Genomic DNA, 22,748 nt, shown 5'->3' on the forward strand with positions numbered 1-22,748 from the left:
ATCTAGTGTGTTTTTGTCTGCATCGTGTAGCATGGACATGGTTTTCTGCAAACCCCATTTAAAGGAATGTGGCAGTTTTAGAAATTTCTGCCTCCAATCTGTTGTGTCAATTCATCCTAAAATGATTTTCCAGTGAGAGTAACCCCTATTGATATGCATTAGAAATGCTTCATGACATTTACTCTAGACACCCACCCCGCACCTCTTACTATAGTGGAATTAGGCCATATATTACACAGAAAATCATTCAACCCTGTAATGCTACATGCTGTACAAACATTACATGCCTTTTGCTAATGCTTCTTTTTGTTTGCAGCATTTCACATTCCTTAGCTTAAAGCTGTGTTTTACTTCTACAGGATGATAATATCTGTCGGCTACTTTGGCTTGTCACTTAACACTCCCAATTTACACGGCGACCCATATGTAAACTGCTTTCTGTCAGCGATCATTGAAGTCCCAGCTTATATCATAGCCTGGTTGCTGCTCCGAAACTTCTCTAGAAGATACTCTACAGCCAGCACATTGTTCCTCGGAGGAGTTGTCCTTCTTTTTATACAACTTGTGCCTCAATGTAAGAGGAGTTTACCCTATATCTTGTCGTATTCGTTATGTGTACATTTTTTATCATAGAAAGTGCATTGTAAATGAAAAGTAAATATTCTGCTAGAGCAGCATAGATTTCTCTGTACTAGGTTTATCGCTTCCAGACTGCACTCCAGGCCGCAGTCTCTGTACCGGAGCTAGGCCACAAATGTTGGAGGCCAGAAGTATGATCAAAAAAGCACAAAGAGGGACTGGTGGGGCGGAGGGAACGGGTCGGGGGTGATATAAGGGGAGAGGGAAGGGGACATTTAGGGACAGACTGAGGGGCTTAAAGGCAGGGAAAGTAGTAACAACAGTAGGAATACTATGTTACTAGGCCACGCCTCCTGATGCCTGAGACCACACCCCCAACAACTGATGAATTGATGATGGAAATCATCTACAGTGATTTCTATCAATAATATCGAATGGTCGTTGCTGCCCTTCATTCTAACTCACTGCATGAATAGGCGCCCTCCTTTTAATTCAGCCCCATAATATTATGAAAAAGATTTCTCTGTGTTCTCACAACCTTTTTCTAATTATTCTGCCATTTGTAAACTTGCAAAGTCACATTTCCACTTGCGTTCCTTTTGAAGTTTGCTCTGTATAGTTTATTTACGCTCAGCTATAGCCCTAAACAAGTAGTTGTTCAAGTCATTTCCACCCAGCCACCATTTTGCATTACTGAACATAGTATTATAGTTCCTAACTCAATATTGAAGCCAATGTAAAGTTTAGGGAAAATGTGCAATTGCAATTATGGACATAAATTTTGTATGCAATTGCGATATAGCAAACAGATGGTGAAATCCCCCCCATTTTTATGTCCAATCGCCTCAATTTCATGCCCAATTCCCCCATTTCATATAGCCAATTCACTAATTTCTTCATAGCCATTCTCCTCAAACTATGAGGGGAATGGCTATATGAAATGGGGGAATTGGCTTTAAGAGGGGATGGGCTATAGGAGAGGAAACTGCTATACAACATGAGGGAAATGTGCTATAGGAGGGGGTGGCTACATAACATGAGGGAATGGGCTTAGGAGGGCAATAGGCTATAGGAAGGGAATGGGCTATAATGCATTAAGGGAATGGCTATAGGAGGGGAAAGGGTTAAAAAACATGAGAGGAATGGGCTATATGAGGGTAATGGGCTATAAAACATGAAGGGAATGGGCTATAAAACATGAGGGGAATAGGCTATAAAACATGAATGGGCTATATGAGGGGAAATGGTTATATGAAATGCGGGAAATAGATATATAAAATGCATATAGTCATTCTCCTCACTTCATATATCCCATTCCCCTCTTACAACCATTCCCATGATTTCATATAGCCCATTCCCCTTTTATAGCTTTTCCCCTCCTATAGTTATGAAATGGCAAGAAATGTATTTAATTCCTCCTCCATTTCATGTCATGGACCATGCGTGACCTGTGCGCACACTGTCAGACGTTGTTCTGCTGCCATGCGGCTGCCATGACAACACCATAGAGCACTGTAAGGAAGTAGCTTTAAATCACTTCCTCCCATCACTGCTGGGAGGAGCAACATTTTGCGCACACTGGTGTAGTGCCATATTTTATGTTTTGCCATGGAATGTGTTACATGACTCAGCACTCTCCAGTGGTGAACTAAGACAGCTCCATTGGCTGACAGGCACACATCCTCCTCCTACCATTGGTTCCTGGCAGGGCTGGGGATGTGTCCCCATAGTGGAGAATGAATGTAATGTCAGCCGCAGCGCTGAGATCCCCATGCAGGCGAACGGTCCCCATAGCGGGGGATGAATGTAATGTCATCTTCCCGCGGGCGCACGGTCCCCATAGCGGTTGATCAATTACATTACAGCCAAAGCACGAATAACATTGCAGCCGCAGCGCTTCGGCTATCACAGCAGGAGACATCCTCTTGCTGTGGTAGCCGTACTCACACTGAAGAGAACGGTGTTTGAGACAGCATATTTGTGGTCATTCCCCCCAGCCCCGCCAGGAACTGATGGTAGGGGACGGGAGTGCATGTGTCACCCAATGGATTTGTCTTAGTCCAGCACTGGAAAGTGCTGAGTCATGTAACACATTCCACGGCATAATACAGCAAAGCACCAGCAAACAGCTGGGATGCCAAAGCCACAGCAGATAGAAAATGAGCTGAGACACAGGAAGCTAGGGCGAGCTGTCACCGCTACGACAATTCGATTGCAATTCAGATTATCGTGCAGGCCTAATATCGATCGATCCCACTGAAAAGACATGAATCACACCTGCAGGTTTGTTTCCCAGACAGGTTCACTAAGTTGTATCCTCTATAATCGTAGTGCAACATTAAAGGTGTATTCCAGGCAAAACCTTATTTTATATATATCAACTGGCTCCGGAAAGTTAAACAGATTTGTAAATTACTTCTATTAAAAAATCTTAATCCTTCCAATAGTTATTAGCTTCTGAAGTTTTCTGTCTAACTGCTCAATGATGATGTCACGTCCCGGGAGCTGTGCATGATGGGAAAATATCCCCATAGGAACCGCACAGCTCCCGGGACGTGAGTCATCAGAGACCAGTTAGACAGAAAACAACAACTCAACTTCAGAAGCTAATAACTATTGGAAGGATTAAGATTTTTTAATAGAAGTAATTTACAAATCTTTTTAACTTTCCGGAGCCAGTTGATATATAAAACAAAGTTTTGGCCTGGAATACCCCTTTAATTTATTTATTTTCCTTAAATTAAAGAATATTTATTGTTCTAGAAATGCCAAAGTGATTCCTTTTTCCTATGTGGGTTATATAGTTCTTATATAGATAGCCAACATAAATGTTTCTCTATTTACTTGTTTTGTCATTGAAGTACTTATAACAATATGTGACATATAAGCTGTATTCTTTGCTACCAGACCCTAAAGTCTCCTGGAAATGTAATTTTGTGTTGGTTCTTCAAAAACCTCTTTATTTAGTAAAAGTCATTTGATGTGGATGCAACATGTTTTTGATCTTGCCGAATTAATAGAAATGTGTGGTATCTGTTTTTTGTTTTTTTTATTTTGCAGCCCTAAGTATCCTGTCTATCCTGCTGGTCATGCTTGGGAAGTTTGGTATCACATCTGCATTCTCAATGGTTTATGTATACACTGCTGAGCTGTACCCTACAGTCGTAAGAAACATGGGTGTTGGAGCCAGTTCTATGGCATCTAGATTGGGCAGCATTTTATCCCCTTATTTTGTTTACCTTGGTAGGTCCTGTTACTTTATAAATGTTTCTAGAAAAGTATTTGTTATGTATAAATGTTGAACAAGAAATGTATTACTATTTAGAAAAAAAAATCAAACACTGGACACACAAAGTGACACTTAGAATTAGAAATAAACATAACAGAAATGTAGCATCCTTCTGCTGATAGGTTTTTTAGAGAGATTATTATTACTACAAATTTAAAATTTAGATCAATGTATGTAAGGACCGTGCTCCAGCATGGAAGACTCTACTCTAGCCCTAAAATATTTTCAAGGGTTAGTGCTGAGACTCTCATGAGATGTAGCCAGGTAAAGTGCCCGGCATTAGCGCGCTTTACTTCCCACTCACACTCAGCCTATCTAATTGCAGCTGACTGCTTTATAGACTATAATGGAGCCTTATGATGTTCTGCTCACCTCCCTTGTGGTCCTGCACGGATCCAAGCCTGGCCCAGCTTCATACGTGACAGTAAAGAACAGCAATGGACGATCCAGCAATTCCTTTAAAACTTCAAGCTTTATTCCAATATAGGTTAAAAGTAGCAGGAAATACAAACAACACACCACTTAGCCGGTAACACACTCCACATGGACGCGTTTCAAGCGCATGCGCGTTCTCGTGATCACCACAACACCTGTGCAGTCCTCTTCCGCTAAGTAGATCACCCAGAGGGAGGAGTTATAAGTCATGTGAATATAAAATACATGTACTGGAAAAGCAAAAAAGGGGAAAAAAAACACGGAGGGCCGGACGCAAACACAGGAGGAGAAGTCACGGAGGAAATCGCTACAGACCCGCAAAGAGAGTAGTAGGTTCTGTCACGCGGCTTAAATTTTGCTCCAAAAAAATGAATTGAATGTATTCCATACTGTAAAGGGGTACTCCAGTGGAAATCATTTATATATACATATACTGTATATACTCAAGTATAAGCCGAGCTTTTCATCATGACTTTTTGTGCTGAAAACACCCCCCCTCGGCTTATACTCGAGTGAACTCTCCGCCTGTTCAGTGGTCTTCAACCTGCGGACCTCCAGATGTTGCAAAACCACAACTCCCAGCATGCCTGGACAGCCATCGGCTGTCCGGGCATGCTGGGAGTTGTAGTTTTGAAACATCTGGAGGTCCGCAGGATGAAGACCACTGCAACCTTCGTCATCATCATCCAGACCCCCCCCCCCCCCCCTTTTTTTAGTTTTCTACTCCCCTCCCCTCGGTGGGAAGGAAGGGTGAGCTGGTCTGGGCCATCTATGCTGAAGGGACCGTCCGGTGGGAGGGATAGTCGTTCCGGGCTGTCCATCTTCACCGGGAGGACCTCTTCTCCGCTCCGGCCCCGGACTAGTGACGTTGCCTTGACGACGACGCACAAGGACGTTCGTCCCTGCAACTATCCCTCCGCACTGGACGGTCCCTGCAGCATAGATGGCCCGGACCAGCTCACCCTTCCTTCCCACCGAGGGGAGGTGAGTAGAAAACTAAAGGGGTCTTGATGATGAAGAAGGCCGCAGTGGTCTTCAATCTGCGGACCTCCAGATGTTGCAAAACTACAACTCCCAGCATGCCCAGAGTTGTTGTTTTGCAACATCTGGAGGTCCGCAGGTTGAAGACCACTGGATTGACATGCGGTGATGATAACAGGCGGTGATGATGGGGGGGGGGGGGATAGGATGATGACAGGGGGATGATGACAGGCGGGGATGATGAAAGGGGGGATGATGACAGGTGGTGATGATGAAGGGGGGGGATGATGACAGGGTGATGATGACATGGGGAGATGATGTATTTCCCACCCTAGGCTTATAGTCAAGTCAAAAGTCAATAACTTTTCCTGGGTTTTTGGGGTGAAATTAGGGGGCCTCGGCTTATATTCGGGTCGGCTTATACTCGAGTATATACGTTATATAATTTTATTTATTTATTTATTTATTTATTTTTTAAACTGGCTCCAGAAATTTATACAGATTTGTAAATTACTTCTATTAAAAAAAAAACTTAATCCTTCCAGTACTTATCAGCTGCTGTATGCTCCACAGGAACTGTCCGGAGCAGGAGAAAATCCCCATAGCAAACCTATCCTACTCTGGACAGTTCCTGACATGGTCAGAGGTGGCAGCAGAGAATGCTGTGGTCAGACTGGAAAGAACTACACAACTTCCTGTGGAGCATACAGCAGCTGATAAGTACTGGAAGGGTTAAGATTTTTTAATAGAAGTAATGATGTGAAAAACAGAAATCAATAAGTTCATACGCAACTTGACAGTAAAGGGACACTTCTACGACCTACAAGAAAACGAAAGCAACACACCAGATATCAAAATATAAAATCAATATACATCATTAATGTTCGCAGAACAACAAGCATTATTTGCCCTAGAGGATCTAAACTCTGAAAATGAATTGACAACCAGAGATGTCACCTGGAATGCTAATCACAGAAATAAGAATCCATTTTATATCCATTGTAGTCACGCACCAAAGGAATGGACAAATTTCAAGAAGTTATGGAACACGAACTGGTGACTCTAAACAAGAATATAAAATCCAAAAGAAATAAGTTCAGCAACCTTAGCACTGCACAGCGTGCAGCATTAAAAGAGTTGCGGGATGATGATTCCATAATAATCTGTCCGACAAAGGTGGAATTGTAACTGTAATGGACAAATGTAACTATTGCTCAAATCCATGACCTACTGTCCGATGAAGAGGTAAATGGCAGATTGGATACTGACCCCACCTCTAAATACACCAAGGAACTCGAAATCCTCCTACAAGAGGGGGTAGTGTTAAATGTTTTAACAAACAAGGAAGCAGAATATCTTCTAGGAGATAACCCTGTAAGGCCTATCTTATACACGTTACCTAAAATGCCCCCCCCATGTGGCCTTTCGTATCCAGTCGGGGCTGCCTCGTAGAGAGACTATCTCTATGGCTGGACCAGATGCTACAACCTCTGGTCCAGCGTGTTCCGGGGTACTTGCTGGACTCCACGTGCTGTCCTGGGAAATCTTAGTACAGTGATGTGATCTGAGGGGTGCTGGCTAACTAGCAACCTTGTGTCACTGCATACATGTATTCCGCAGTCTGTAGCACTAGACGCACTGGGGTACCACTTATACCGCCACAGCAAGTACTCCAAAGATTTCTGTGGATTCCTTAAATAGGTCACATGGTTTTTGATGTTGCACAATTTTTTTTCTTTTTACAGAAAATTCTTTATCCAGTGCAGTGGAGTTTCCATGGGGGCGAGGCATTCCCCCTCGTTAGCAAACCTCACAATGTCCTACTGGAAGGAGTAAACTTTATTTTCAGTTGATAATGCGTTTTCACGCCATGTGCAGTGGTATGGAAGATTCATAGATGATCTCCTCCTCATTTGGAGGGGTGATATGTCTTTCATACCACTGTTCATGAAATACCTTAATTCTAACACATTTAATTTAAAGTTTACTCACCATGTAGCTTCCTGGATTTAAAACTTAGAGGAGTTACTGGTCAAAAAATTCAAACATCCACCTTCAGAAAAAGGGGTACTCCGGTGGAATACAGTCAGGTCCATAAATATTGGGACATTGACACATTTCTAACATTTTTGGCTCTATACACCACCACAATGGATTTGAAATGAAACGAACAAGATGCAAGATGTGCTTTAACTGCAGATTATCAGCTTTAATTTGAGGGTATTTACATCCAAATCAGGTGAACGGTGTAGGAATTATAGCATATGTGCCTCCAACTTCTTAAGGGACCAAAATCAAACTTTCAATTTTTAATACTTGGTTGCAAATCCTTTGCAGTCAATTACAGCCTTAAGTCTGGAACGCATAAACATCACCACCAGACATTGCTGGGCTTCATCCCTGGTGATTCTCCATACTCTTCTCTTCCTATCACTCTGGTACAAGTTGATCTTGGCCTCATCTGTCCATAGGATGTTGTTCCAGAACTGTGAAGGCTTTTCTAGATGTCGTTTGGCAAACTCTAATCTGGCCTTCCTGTTTTTGAGGCTCACCAATGGTTTCCATCTTGTGGTGAACCCTCTGTATTCACTCTGGTGAAGTCTTCTCTTGATTGTTGACTTTGACACACATACACCTACCTACTGGAGAGTGTTTTTGATCTGGCCAACTGTTGTGAAGGGGTTTTCTTCACCAGGGAAAGAATTCTTTGGTCATCCTCCACAGTTTTTTTCCTTGCTCTTCCGGGTCTTATGGTGTTGCTTAGCTCAACGGTGCGTTCCTTCTTTTTAAGATTGTTCCAAACAGATGTTTTGGCCACGCCTAATGTTTTGGCTATCTCTGATGGGTTTGTTTTGTTTTTTCAGCCTAATGATGGCTTGCTTCACTGATAGTGACAGCTCTTTGGATCTCATCTTGAGATTTGACAGCAACATATTCCAAATGCAAATAGCAAACTTAAAATGAACTCTGGACCTTTTATCTGCTCATTGTAATTGGGATAATGAGGGAATAACACACCTGGACATTCAACAGCTGAGAAGCCAATTGTCCCATTACTTTTGGTCCCTTGGCAGATGGGAGGCACATATGCAAACTGTTGTAATTCCTATACTGTTCACCTGATTTGAATGTAAATACCCTCAAATTAAAGCTGACAGTTTGGAGTTAAAGCACATGTTGTTCGTTTAATTTCAAATCCATTGTGGTGGTGCATAGATCCAAAAATTTTTAGAATTGTGTCGATGTCCCAATATTTATGGACCTGTCAGTATGTAGGGTGCACTTCACGGCCGTTAAAAACAAGAATTAGGGACCATCTAAATGATTCCAGATTAGATAGTACCAGAAACAAATCCGGCGCTGCTATACATTTTTCAGCAGTACATTGTGGCCGTACAGACAGTTTTAGGGCATATGGCATAGAGAAGGTGAAAATGACCACCAGAGGTGGAGACCTACAATGCAAGCTCCTCAGTCGTGAGGCTTATTGGCAGTTCACATTGCAAACAACATTGCCCCGAATGGGTTAAACAAGAGAAAGGAATTGATGTTTAATTACTAAAAACCCATAGGCTGCCCCTCGTGGTCACATAATCCCGTTACATGTACACTCAAACATACTGAAACAGTTTTCTAGTGACACAGCACACACGATACTATTACTGTTCAGTGTTGTGTGCACACAGGAACTTTCCATTCTTGAAACTATGTAGAAGTACTTTTGAAACCTGTAACATGTTTTAAATAGTACATGTATTTTATATTCACATGTCTCCTCCCTCTGGGTGGTCTACTTAGATGAAGAGGACTGCATAGGTGTTGTGGTGATCAAGAGCGCGATTGCGCTCGAAATGCGTCCATGTGGAGTGTGTTACCGGCTAGGTGGTGTGTTGTTTTGTATTTTGTACTACTTTTAACCTATATTTGAATAAAGCTTGAAGGTTTAAAGGAATTGCTGGATCGTCCATCGCTGTTCCTTACTGTCATATAATAGAGCCTTCACCTGTAATAAAACAGGTTACGTGATGAGTCAGCAATGAAGCCCGCTATTGCCGATCAAAACGTTTAACATGTCTCTGCAACATGTCAAAAGTTTTCATAATCTGGCTTTAACCTGCATTCTGCTGCCTTCGCAATGGTGGTCCTGGCTGAGCAACGCTTTCTACTTTTCTTTCAACACACAGAAAATTCCTGTTCATCCGGTCAACCCTGTTACTGCACATAATGTTATGTTAATAGGTAAATAATAAAAAAAATACATATATATATTTATATCTTTTCTTCTATAGGTGCCTATGACAAACATTTGCCTTTTGTCTTGATGGGCAGTCTAACAGTTCTGGTGGGTATTTTTACCTTGTTGCTACCAGAAACCCATGGTATGCCTTTACCAGACACAATTGAAGAGATGCTTAGAGTAAAGGGGTGAGTGTGTATTTTTTTTATTACATTTTTTTTTTTTTTTTTTTTTACAAATGCTGCAATACATTAAATCCAGTACACAGGGTGTGTCACATGTCTGTCTTAAATAAAAACCTGCTGGCACTTTAGCAGCTACCCTACCCGTTCTCCTCCCTGAACTAATATGGATTTTGGCTACAATTTACACAAGCTCTTTAGCGTAAATTGAAGTAAATCTGAATAACTGTAGAGAAGAATGACTGAAGTCGCACTCACCCGGGTTGTTCTTCAGCAATTTGTGGAATCTTTATTCCTAAATCATAGCTGTGAAACAGATAAAACAATGTTCCATAGCGGGGAGCAAAAGCCAGCAAGCTCTCGGACGTGGGGAACACCAAAGAGAGGCAACTAGTTTCACATCTCCAAGGTGCACCTTGCTATATGTAATCTTGCTACAGTTGCTCTTATATTTATCTGAAGTCTGCACCAACAAGCACAGCTTCATGCAGTCAGCACTAGTGTAACGGAGCTACTATTGGGAGAGCGAATTATAGGCAGTGCCTGATCTGTCTCTATATCTGCTGCTTTAGAGTAAATCTGAATAAGGTTACACCTCTTTCCAAAAGCTCACTTGGTGAGAACTTAAAAAATGTTTCACATGTTTGTGTTGGGCTAGTAGAAGCAGCAGTACAGTATAGAATATAATGGGCAATGCAGAAGATGTGCAACTATGTAGGGCTAGAAGTGGAAGCTGCTATTTTGACAAATCCTCACAGGCCAAATTTCAAAATTTTCGGTAAGAGCAAATTTAAAGAACAAACGACTTGGATGTTGTAAGGCAACACCTGTAGCAATGCATAATGGATAGAAATGCCCTTGCAGAATGCGATTCCAAAACTTTAATGTAAAAAAACGACATCAGGAAACAGGTAGTGTCATGTGACGCATTTCAGATGTTGTGCACACCCTTAATCGTCCCATAACATAACAAATTTGGTCTGTGCTAAGTCGAATAGCTGATCTCTGTTGAACATACATGCATTAGAATGTGGAGTTGCAGCACAGTACAGTAATTGTAAGAATATCAGAGGCCGTAGTGTATGAATATATCATATACATTTTGGACATCAGTTATGCCCAATGCTTCAGATACATAAATAAAAATAACACCAATACAGAGGTAGTGAAGGTGTCCATTTAGAAATGAAACCTTCAAGATTTAAAGGTGTATATTGGTGGGTATTTTTCATAACTATCTGAGCTCAGGCTGAAGGAAATTAGACTATCCTTCCATGCTCCCCTGCTATCATTCTCATGGAGCCTGGATCCCACTCTGCAGCATGTCATTGAACTACCAGGAGGGATTGCCTATTCAGCCCAGGAAGTACTGCGCAAAGAGTACCGGTCTGACTATAAATACTTCCCTTTAAGGGATTACTTAAAGTTGAATGTTCATTCATGTTTTCTTCTATTTTCTCTTAATATCACATGTATCTGTGCTGTGGCTGTGTATCTACATTATACATTCATTCATCAAGTGCAACCTTATATACTAACCAATCCTGGTTGATCCAGAAGATCATAGACCACTTGGTAAGGTGGAAAACAAATCATTTTTGACAACTAGACAACACCCTGGATCAATATTGTACATTAATACCAGTTACCGGTTGTATTCTGGGAAGTTGTCCAAAATATTCTTTATTCTTTCAGTTCTTTCAGCCATTATACAGTCATGTGAAACCAGGTAAAAAAAAACATGTCTGATTTCCTCCAAAAACAATGACACCCACACAATGGCCCTCATTTACTATTGCAAACCTGACATGTTTTGTCGGGTTGTGCGCCAGAATTGAAAAAAAAACCCGATTCTCCATTTTACTAAGAAAACCCCAAAAAGGGCGGGGCTGTTAGGAAAAGGGAGCATGGTCACCAAAAAGGGGCGTGCTCCCGACATTTTCACAAAAACCCAACATAACTAAGGTTTCCACAGAAAATGTGGTGGATTTGAGCTGAGGAAAACCAGACAGATCAGAACATGTGTAAAAAAAGCAAAGTGTAGGGAAAGTGGAAAATGTAGGGAAACCTTAGTAGGGAATTAAAACCTACAAAGAAACCTACACTCCACTCTTAGTAAATAAGGGCCAATGTGTTTCTTAGGAAACTCTGTGGGAAACTTCCATTGACATTCTTCCAGATCTCATCTGACAAAATGCTATAATCGTATAGATTTCTCATACTAAATAAGTTCTAAACTCCCAGTGTAATGTATAATGTTATGACGTGGATCTGGAGGGACAAAAACGGCAGAGCTTCCTCATGGAACAAGTATCGTCTGATACACAATATGTGTGTCGAGCAGATGGTGTGTAGTGAGTGTTATTATACCACTCGCCTTGCTTAGTTGTGTATAATGACACAACTGCAATTGCGCTTAGACAGTCAAATAGGTGATGCAGCCTCCTGGTTCCGGGTCTTGGAATGCTCCAGGCCGGTCAGTGGGATGGTAGGTTTAGGGATAAAAATACCAGGTTATTGGCGCAGACCACCAGCGATGGATAACAGTTTCTTAAAAAAGAATTTTTATTGCCAAAGGAAACAACGCGTTTCAGAGCTTTATAGCTCCTTCATCAGGTAAGCATGGCAGTGTTTCCCAAATGGAGTGCCTCCAGCTGTTGCAAAACTATAACTCCCAGCATGCCCGGACAGCCAACGGCTGTCCGGGCATGCTGGGAGTTGTAGTTTTGCAACAGTTGGAGGCACTCCATTTGGGAAACACTGCCCCAGGCTAAGCATAATAGTTTAAAAAAAAAAATCTACTCTGAATACTTTTTGAATCCTGAACTGCAGTGACTCACGAATAACTTTATACATTGCTATGTCTACTGGTATAACAATAATATCTGCATTCTCATTTCCTACTTTCCAGATTTAAATATAAGAAAGGAATTAAAAAAGGATTGACACTTCAGAAGCAGAGTAATGGGAGTCTGAAGGTTCTCTCAAATACTGCATTATAGACCCCCCCTTCCTTTACTCAGAGCAGAACTGCTATCTTCAGCCTATGGAGACCATGGTTTCTCATGGACAACGCAATGCTGAATCCACTGACTAAATCCTGTCCGAAACTCCGATGCCGTTGATAGTTCACTGACCATGGACAACAAGAAGGACGTCCTGCATATTACATTGATAAAGGTGCTGAAATGACCAAGACAAAAATGTTCTAGGAAGTTTTTCATTTTATTTTATTTTGTTGGCACTGGACACTATTTTGCCCGAGGCACCTGAGGGGACATGTAGAAGTGGCCAATTGTCACACCACTGGTAATACATTTATAAGGAGTACAGTTTTCTATAATATTTCTAACATATATGATATTGTGCTTTAATTTATTAACTGCTTCTTTGCCAAGGACACTACACGCACCTTTCTATGCCCGATTTTAGAAACCTCGTTGCAGGTACCTGTGTATGTATAGAGGCCACCTGCATTCCAGTATCCTCTAAACACACTTATGAAATGGTAATATCCTTAGATCGGGCTTTACCAATGGTTACTCTGCAATTTTATGAGAAAACTTCAAAAGCATCACAATGAAATTGTTACAATATCAAACTGTGGTCCTCAAAAATGAAGGAAGTCCTGAAGAAGAATCTGACTGATGGATTGAGCCACTTATAGCATAAGTGAGACACTCTTTTATCCTATTCTTTTTTTATGTCTCTTCTTACCTCTTTATATTAGTATCTCCTAATGACAGCTATTGGTAAGTAGTCTTTTTTTAATTAGCTGCTACACAATATTGACTTCCTAGAACCATGTACCCTATTTTCTGGCGCATAAGATGACTGGACGTATAAGACGACCTGCAACTTTTACAGTTTAAATATAGAGTTTGGGATATACTCGCCGTATAAGACTACCCCTCCTACCGCAATGTATGGTACCTTACCAGTGATTGGCTGGTTGTATCCAAAGCCTGCTTGGATTGGTCAGCTCTCCCTGTCTGCCCAGCCCTCCCCGTCTCCAACATTATCAAAGCGGTATATGCCTCTTTCACCCATCTGGCCAGCCCAAGTATCCTATTACCGTAGCTCCTCCTCTGCCTCTGAGATCTCGCACATGCGTCACCCTTGTCTCCCATTAACGTACCTCCTTCTCTGCCTCTCTGATCTCTCAAATGCACACCAGCACCGCCTGTCAGATTTTGTACCTGTGCCGACCTCTCAGATCTTGCACATTCACGCCTGCGCCACCTCAGGTCTCGCACATGCGCACCGCTTCACTGCAGTCCTCAGGAGCGAGATCTGAGCGGCAGAGAAAGAAGTACGGTAATAAGATACATACAAGGGCGGGCCAGCCGTTTGAAAGATGCATGTTTTTCTGGACACAGCGCCACTCTCTCTCAATCCATACCCCAGGTGGCCCGCTCTATCTCTAGTCATACCCCGGGCGTCCCGGCCGATTGCAGCACCCGCCCTATAAGACGACACCTGGAATAAAAGACGACCCCTGACTTTTGAGAACATTTCCCTGGGTTAAAAAGTAGTCTTATACGGCAGAAAATACAGTAAGGCTGGGTTCACACTACGGTTTGTAACTACGGTTCCCGTATACGGCTGGGAGGAGGGGTGGGCGGGGCTTAATCACAGTGCCCGCACTCAGCCGTATTCGGGAACCGTAGTTACAAACCGTAGTGTGCGTTAGTGTGAGAAGATGTGGATCCCCTCCAGACCAAGTGAGAGGTAACCTACCATTATAAGGTTCCTGCCACCGGTGTGGTTTGTTGAAATACTCACAATGCTACCGCTAGAACATGAGTGGTAAAAGGACTGACTTCAAGATTTCTCGCCAAGTCCATTTATTCATCTCTTGGATTACCTTTATATACATACATTGCACATCAATTATCTGTTCTTCTATTCTAAGGCTTGGTTCACATATTTCCAGCCATCCAGCACTGTTTATGATAGGAATGGTTGGGAACCACGCTTGCCACAAGCATGATCTTTTTTGGTTGAAATTGGGCATGGCGCTGGACCTATGAATCATCCAGCGTGGCAAATATACTGGGTAAATGAGAACATGGTGTTACTTTCATCACCTTACAGAGTCCATGCACACTTCAGAAATTAACTTTACCAATTTGTACAGTATATAATCCTTTTTGTATTGCTGGATTAGTTTTTTTTAGAAGTTTACTAGATCCTACACAACAACTCATCTGCACTGTTTGATCTTCTATGTGTCTGAGGATGAATGAGGTCTGTTCAGTACACTGCTTTGTTTGGCTCTGTTCACACCATTGACATGGCTTCCATTTGGAATGAATTGTTTTTCTAATGGATGTAATCAGACAATGATGGACCTTATTGACCTATTTTTGACCTATTTTTGGGGTCCAATGGTGTTTCCGCTGGAGTTTTGGTATTTCTGATGGCGGATAAATCTCTGCAGACTTCCCTATTATTGCTGTCAAAAATACAGAACGCTTGTTGAAAACCCTGACCTACCACCCAAATGCAGGTGTGACTATAATTTGCACTGGGTAGATCTATCTGCTCTGATGAAGAGCCCTTTTAATGTATAATATGTGTAATTTATAGATTGTATGTATAAATTATTGATAACATCTTTGTGTTATAGCTGATGTAGTTTCATTTTACATGTTTTCATGTGCTATTTTCTCCATTACAATTCCATTTAAAGGGGTATTCAGGCTTTATACATCTTATCCTTTAGATAGGAGATAAGATGTATGATCGCTGGAGACCCCCAGGGATCTTGGTGCAGCTCCAGGCATTCTGTGCCGGACGCTGCCTCCGAGACTGTGATGTGACGTCACGCCCCTTCCATTCATGTCTATGGGAGGGAGCGTGGTGGCCACCATGCCCCCTCCCATAGACATGAATGGAGGGGGTATGGCCGTGACGTCATGTTCCCATCTCGGAGGCAACGTCCTGCACAGAGATCGCAGGGGTCCCCAGCGGCAGGACCCCTGCGATCATACATCTTATCCAAATCCTTTGGATAGGAGATGAGATGTATAAAGCCGGAATTAATCTCCTTCCTCCATTTGGGCTCTGTTCACACTAGGTATTTCCTTTTGGCCTCTTCAGTATTTTTGATGTCAAGATAGTAATCAGTGGTATTCTTGCCGCTTAAAGGTGTATTCCCATCTCCGAAAGGCGCTAACCCCTGGGACCCCCACCGATCATGAGAACAGTGGAAAATTGTTCCTCAAAATGAACAGAGCTCACTGCGCGTGAGGCTAGCGCTCCATTCATTCTCTATGGGCATTCTCTATGAACATTGCTGAAAACAGATAACAGGAGCAGCAAACTGCTTCTGTCTTCTCTGCAGCATCCAGCACCAGACATTCCACTGTCTGATCGCTTAGGCAGCTTGGTAAAACATGCGGCATATGTATACAATGGCGCAGACTTCAATGGTATGGGCAAGGTTTTTTTTACCCTGAATCCTTACATATCTGTCATTGGTAAAATGTTACCTCTAGCGCCAAGGTATTAAAGTTTAAAAGGATATGTAAATTAGGTGTTGGAACCCACAGAATCTACAACCTTTTAGTTGTCACTTCACAATTGAGGGCAGACTATCATGGCCCAGTGGCTTCCATTATAACCAGAAACCACTACACTAGTTCGATCAGAACCTAGAACCATGTGGCCGGGAGTTACTAAGAAGCAGAAACAAAAGTGATCACTAATATGGTTGTGGATCCTGTTGTGGTTTTCCAATAGTATAAAATCCTGATATGTTTGCATATGTAAAAACATAGCACATCTTGGCTATAAACATATGCAGAGAAAATGGAAATAGAGACGATGAGTAGAATTAGGATTTTCGAGATTTCTTACATTCTGTCTCCATAGCATCAGTGGTCTCTTGCTAAGGAAACAGTGGAAAGAAACGGACAATATTAAAGGGGTACTCCGCCCCTAGACATCTTATACCCTATCCAAAGTTAGGAAATAAGATGTCTGATCGCAGAGGTCCCACAGCTGGGACCCCCCGCGATCTCTGTGCAGCACCCAGTGTTAGCTATGAAGGCTGAGTGCTGGCGGCGGGGGTCGTAACGTCACGGCCACGCCCCTTGTGATGTCACACCACACCCCCTCAATGCAAGTCTATGGGACGTGTCTGCCACGCCCCCTCCCATAGACTTGCATTGAGGGGGTGTGGCTGTGATGCCACGATCCCCGCCGCCCGCTCCAAGCGTTCAGAACAAAATGTTCCGAACGCTGGGGCAGTGGAGTACCCCTTTTAAACTCTTTGGCAAATATCAGAAAATGTAAGCGATACATGGGACCGTACCCTAAAAATTTGTTCACATATACGTATTTTGCTGCTGATTTTCTGCTGCAGATTTTTCTACACAATGACTTCAATGGGTAGGAAAATCTGTAGCAGAAATAATGCATGTGTGAACATACCCTAAACATATGCTTGTGAATAAAAGACAAGCCGTTCTGGAAAATGTTCAGTATTTCCCCATTAAAACCTCTGCAGATTTCATTGCTTCCTGGTGTATTACTGGCAATAAGAGTTTCCTTTTGTTAGGTAGCTGATGTACACACACCAGCCCAGTCTGCATGATGGGGTCTCTTCTACAAGCTGTACACCATCCATTATTCTGGATCAGTTGTATTTATTATAAATGGCACTTTCTTACTTGAATGTATATGAGCACAACAGTGCAAATGTCTGTAAAATAGCTGTTCATATTTCTATTGTGATTTAGAAGCATTTTGTAATAAAGATGTAATTATTTCCTGACACATGATTATATAATATATATATATAAGGAGGAAAGTAGAATGATTGAGTATACCAGACAGAAATAAAGTAATACAACAACTGCCATGTGTGTTGTGGAACTTATTGCTGAAATATACTTAAAGGGAATCTAATATAGCTTTCATGCTACATAAATCACGAGTTGTTGCAGGGATTCCTGTTGGCTTCTCCCATCAGCATTAAATATATACAGTCATGGCCATAAATGTTGGCACCACTGAAATTTTTCAAGAAAATTAAGTATTTTTCACAGAAATGGATTGCAGTAACACATGTTTATTTGTGTGTACTGGAATTAAACCAAAAAAGGGAGGTAAAAAAGCTAATTGGTAAAAAAAGCTAATTGACATAATGTCACACCAAACTCCAAAAATGGGCTTGACAAAATTATTGGCACCCTTAACTTAATATTTGGTTGCACACCCTTTGGAAAAAAATTACTGAAATCAGTCACTTCCTATAACCATCAATAAGCTTCTTACACCTCTCAGCCAGAATGTTGGACCAACCTTTGCAAACTGCTCCAAGTCTCTCTTATTGGAAGGGCGCCTTTTCCCAACAGCAATTTTATTTTAGATCTCTCCGCAGGTGTTCAATGGTATTTAGATCTGGACTCATTGCTGGTCACTTCAGAACTCTCCATTGCTTTGTTGCCATCCATTTCTGGGTGCTTTTTAACGTATGTTTGGGGTCATTGTCCTGCTGGAAGACCCAAGATCTTGGATGCAAACCCAGCTTTCTGACACTGGGCTGTACAGTGCAACCCAAAATCCATTGGTAATCCTCAGATTTCATGATGTCTTGCACATGTTGAAGGCACCCAGTGCCAGAGGCAGCAAAACAACCCAAAAACATAATTGAACCTCCACCATATTTCACTGTAGGTACTGTGTTCTTTTCTTTATAGACCTCATTCCATTTTCCGTAAACAGTAGAATGATGTGCTTTACCAAAAATCTCTATCTTGGTCTCATCTGTCCACAAGACGTTTTCCCAGAAGGATTTTGGCTTACTCAAGTTCATTTTGGCAAAATGTAGTTTTGCTTTTTTATGTCTCTGTTTCAGCAGTGGGGTCCTCTTGGGTTTCCTGCCCTAGTTTCATTTCATTTAAATGTTGACGGATAGTTTGTGCTGATACTGATTCTCCCTGAGCCCGCAGGACAGCTAGAATATCTTTGGAACTTGTTTGGGGCTGCTTATCCACCATACTGACTATCCTTTGTTGAAACCTTTCATCAATTTTTCTCTTCCGTCCACGCCCAGGGATACAGTGCCATGGGTTGCAAACTTCTTGATAATGTTGCGCACTGTGAACAAAGGCAAATCTAGATCTTTGGAGATGGACTTGCTTGAGATTGTTGATATTTATCGGTTCTCAAGTCCTCAGACAGTCTCTTCTCCTCTTTCTGTTGTCCATGCTTAGTGTGGCACACACAGACACACAATGCAAATAAAAAGTGAACTTCTCTCCTTTTTATCTGCTTTCAGGTGTGATTTTTATATTGCTTACACCTGTTACTTGCCCAGGTGAGTTAACCCCTTAAGGACCCAGCCATTTTACACCTTTAGGACCAAGCCATTTTTTGCACATCTGACCACTGTCACTTTAAACATTAATAACTCTGGAATCTTTTAGTTATCATTCTGATTCCGAGATTGGCCCTCATTTACTATTCTAAACCCGACCTCTTTTGTCGGGTTTTTTTGTCGCATCTTTGTCTGCGCCATGTCGCAGACATCGTGCGCCAGTCTGCGACACGATGCGACATTTTTTCCCGACGGACCCGATGTGGATTCTCCCAAACCCGAAAAAGGGGCGTAACCCGACATTTCTGAGCTTTCCCACGTATTTATAAAGGTTTCCAACCCGAATTTGTTGTATTGTTGTGGATTTTCTTCCCGACAGCTCAGAGGAGTTGGAAACCAAAACCAACAAAACCCAGTGCGACAAACAGGATGCAACATAATAATAAATACCAGGGGAAAAAAGCAGTCGGGTAAGAAAGCAAGATAGACTTACAACCCGATTTTCTTAGTAAATGAGGGCCATTGTTTTTTCATGACATATTCTACTTTAACATAGTGGTAACTTGCATCCTTTCTTGGTGAAAAATCCCAAATTTTGATGAAAAATTTGAAAATGTTGCATTTTTCTAACTTTGAAGCTCTCTGCTTGTAAGGAAAATGGATATTCCAAATAATTTTTTTTAATTCACATATACAATATGTCTACTTTGTTTGCATCATAAAATTGATGTGTTTTTACTTTTGGAAGACACCAGAGAGCTTCAAAGTTCAGCAGCAATTTTCCAATTTTTCACAAAATTTCCAAAATCACAATTTTTCAGGGTCCAGTTCAGGTTTGAAGTGGATTTGAAGGGTCTTCATCTTAGAAATACCCCACAAATGACCCCATTATAAAAACTGCACCCCCCCCCCCCCCCCAAGTATTCAAAATTACATTCAGTCAGCATTTTAACCCTTTAGGTGTTTCATAGGAATAGCAGCAAAGTGAAGGAGAAAATTCACAATCTTCATTTTTTACACTCGCATGTTCTTGTAGACCAAATGTTTGAATTTTTACAAGGGGTAAAAGGAGAAAATGTATAGTTATATTTGTAGCCCAATTTCTCTCGAGTAAGCACATACCTCATATGTCTATGTAAAGTGTTCGGCGGGCGCAGTAGAGGGCTCAGAAGAGAAGAGCGACAAGGGGATTTTGGAGAGTACGTTTTTCTGAAATGGTTTTTGGGGGGCATGTTGCATTTAGGAAGCCCCTATGGTGCCAGAACAGCAAAAACTACCCACATGGCATACCATTTTGGAAACTAGACCCCTTGAGGAATGTAACAAGGAATAAAGTGAGCCTTAATACCCCACAGGTGTTTCACGACTTTTGCATATGTAAAAAAATATATAATTTTTTTCACTAAAATGTGTGTTTCCCCCCCAAATTTCAAATTTTTGCAAGGGTTAATAGCAGAAAATACCCCCCAAAATTTGTAACCCCATCTCTTCTGAGTTTGGAGGTACCCCATAAGTTGACCTGAAGTGCACTACGGGCGAACTACAATGCTCAGAAGAGGAGTCATATTTGACTTTTTGAGAGCAAAGTTTGCTCGGGGGCATGTCGCATTTAAGAAGCCCCTATGGTGCCAGGACAGCAAAAAAAAAAACACATGGCGTACCATTTTGGGAACTAGACCCCTTGAGGAACGTAACAAGGAATAAAGTGAGCCGTAATACCCCACAGGGGTTTCACGACTTTTGCATACGTAAAAACTAATTTTTTTTCACTAAAATGTGTGTTTCCCCCCCAAATTTCACATTTTTGCAAGGGTTAATAGCAGAAAATACCCCCCAAAATTTGTAACCCCATCTCTTCTGAGTTTGGAGGTACCCCATAAGTTGACCTGAAGTGCACTACGGGCGAACTACAATGCTCAGAAGAGAAGGAGTCATATTTGACTTTTTGAGAGCAAATTTTGTTTGGGGGGGCATGTCGCATTTAGGAAGCCCCTATGGTGCCAGGACAGCAAAATAACCCCCCCCCCCCCCCCATGGCATACCATTTTGGAAACTAGACCCCTTGAGGAACGTAACAAGGGGTACAGTGAGCATTTACCCCCCACTGGTGTCTGTCAGATCTTTGGAACAGTGGGCTGTACAAAAAGCTCTGTCAGACGCCAGTGGGGTGTAAGTTCTCACTGCACCCCTCATTACATTCCGTGAGGGGTGTAGTTTCCAAAATGGGGTCACATGTGTTTTTTTTTTTTTTTGCGTTTGTCAAAACCGCTGTAACAATCAGCCACCCCTGTGCAAATCCCCTCAAATGTACATGGTGCACTCTCCCTTCTGGGCCTTGTTGTGTGCCCCCAGAGCACTTTGCGCCCACATATGGGGTATCTCCGTAGTTGGGAGAAATTGCATTACAAATTTTGGGGGGCTTTTTTCCCTTTTACCCCTTGTCAAAATGAAAAGTATAGGGCAACACCAGCATGTTAGTGTAAAAAATTAATTTTTTTACACTAACATGCTGACGTAGACCCCAACTTCACCTTTTCATAAGAGGTGAAAGGAGAAAAAGCCCCCCAAAATTTGTTAGGCAATTTCTCCCGAGTACGGCGATACCCCATATGTGGCCCTAAACTGTTGCCTTGAAATACGACAGGGCTCCGAAGTGAGAGAGCGCCATGCGCATTTGAGGCCTGAATTAGGGAATTGCATAGGGGTGGACATAGGGGTATTCTATGCCAGTGATTCCCAAACAGGGTGCCTCCAGCTGTTGCAAAACTCCCAGCATGCTTGGACAGTCAACAGCTGTCTGGCAATACTGGGAGTTGTTGTTTTGCAACAGCTGCATTTTGGAAACAGTGGCGTACCAGATGTTTTTCATTTTTATTGGGGAGGGGGGCTGTGTAGGGGTATGTGTATATGTAGTGTTTTTTACTTTTTATTTTGTGGTAGTGTAGTGTAGTGTTTTTAGGATACAGTCACACAGGCGGGGGATTACAGTGATTTTCCCGCTGCGAGTTTGAGCTGCCGCGCAAAATTTGCTGCATCGCAAACCTGCAGCCTGATACTCACTGTAAGCCCCCTGCCCATGTGAATGTACCCTGTACATTCACAGGGGGGGTAACCTCCAGCTGTTGCAAAACTACAACTTCCAGCATGTACAGTCTATCAGTGCATGCTGGTAGTTATAGTTTTGCAAAAGCTGGAGGCAGATGGATTGGGAAACAGAGTTAGGAAACAGACAATGTTTCCCAACCAGTGTGCCTCCAGTTGTTGCAAAACCACTACTCCCAAACATTCTCAGGAATGCTGGAAGTAGTAGTTCGGCAACATCTTTAGAGCCAGATGTTGCTGAACTACAACTCCCAGCATGCCTGGACAGTAAGGGCATGCTGAGGATGTGTAGTTTTGCAACATCTGGAAGGGCACAGTGGTCTCCAAACTGTGGACCTCCCAGATGTTGCAAAACTGCAACTCCCAGCATTCCCAGACGCCAAGGGCTGTCTGGGCATGCTGGGAGTTGTAGTATACAGGGTCCCATTACAGCAATGCATGTCGCTTTACGGCGACGTGCATTGCTGTAAAGGGCCCGACAGCGGCTGAAGAGGAACTCACCTGTCGCCGCCGCTGCTGTCTTCATCGCCGGGATCTGGGTCTTCAGGGACGAGGTTAGTACCGGGGCTGGGCCCAAGCACTCCCCTGTCCCCCGCCGCGTCCTCCGGTCTT

At 42.4% G+C, this 22,748-nt stretch overlaps 1 protein-coding gene across 1 annotated transcript in view; it reads left to right on the plus strand.

Annotated features, from left to right (window-relative positions):
- The window catches only part of LOC130369614 (organic cation/carnitine transporter 2-like), a 57,922-nt gene extending 40,749 nt beyond the window's left edge, over positions 1-17,173 (plus strand). The window contains exons 7-10 of the mRNA XM_056575052.1: positions 360-574; positions 3,640-3,822; positions 9,574-9,709; positions 12,615-17,173. Of these exons, the coding sequence (XP_056431027.1) occupies positions 360-574; positions 3,640-3,822; positions 9,574-9,709; positions 12,615-12,705 (625 nt within the window). The 3' untranslated portion in view covers positions 12,706-17,173. The remainder of the gene's footprint in view (positions 1-359; positions 575-3,639; positions 3,823-9,573; positions 9,710-12,614) is intronic.
- The last annotated feature ends 5,575 nt before the right edge of the window (positions 17,174-22,748 follow it).

The sequence above is a fragment of the Hyla sarda genome, chromosome 4, assembly GCF_029499605.1.
Source record: "Hyla sarda isolate aHylSar1 chromosome 4, aHylSar1.hap1, whole genome shotgun sequence".
Lineage (NCBI taxonomy): Eukaryota > Metazoa > Chordata > Amphibia > Anura > Hylidae > Hyla > Hyla sarda.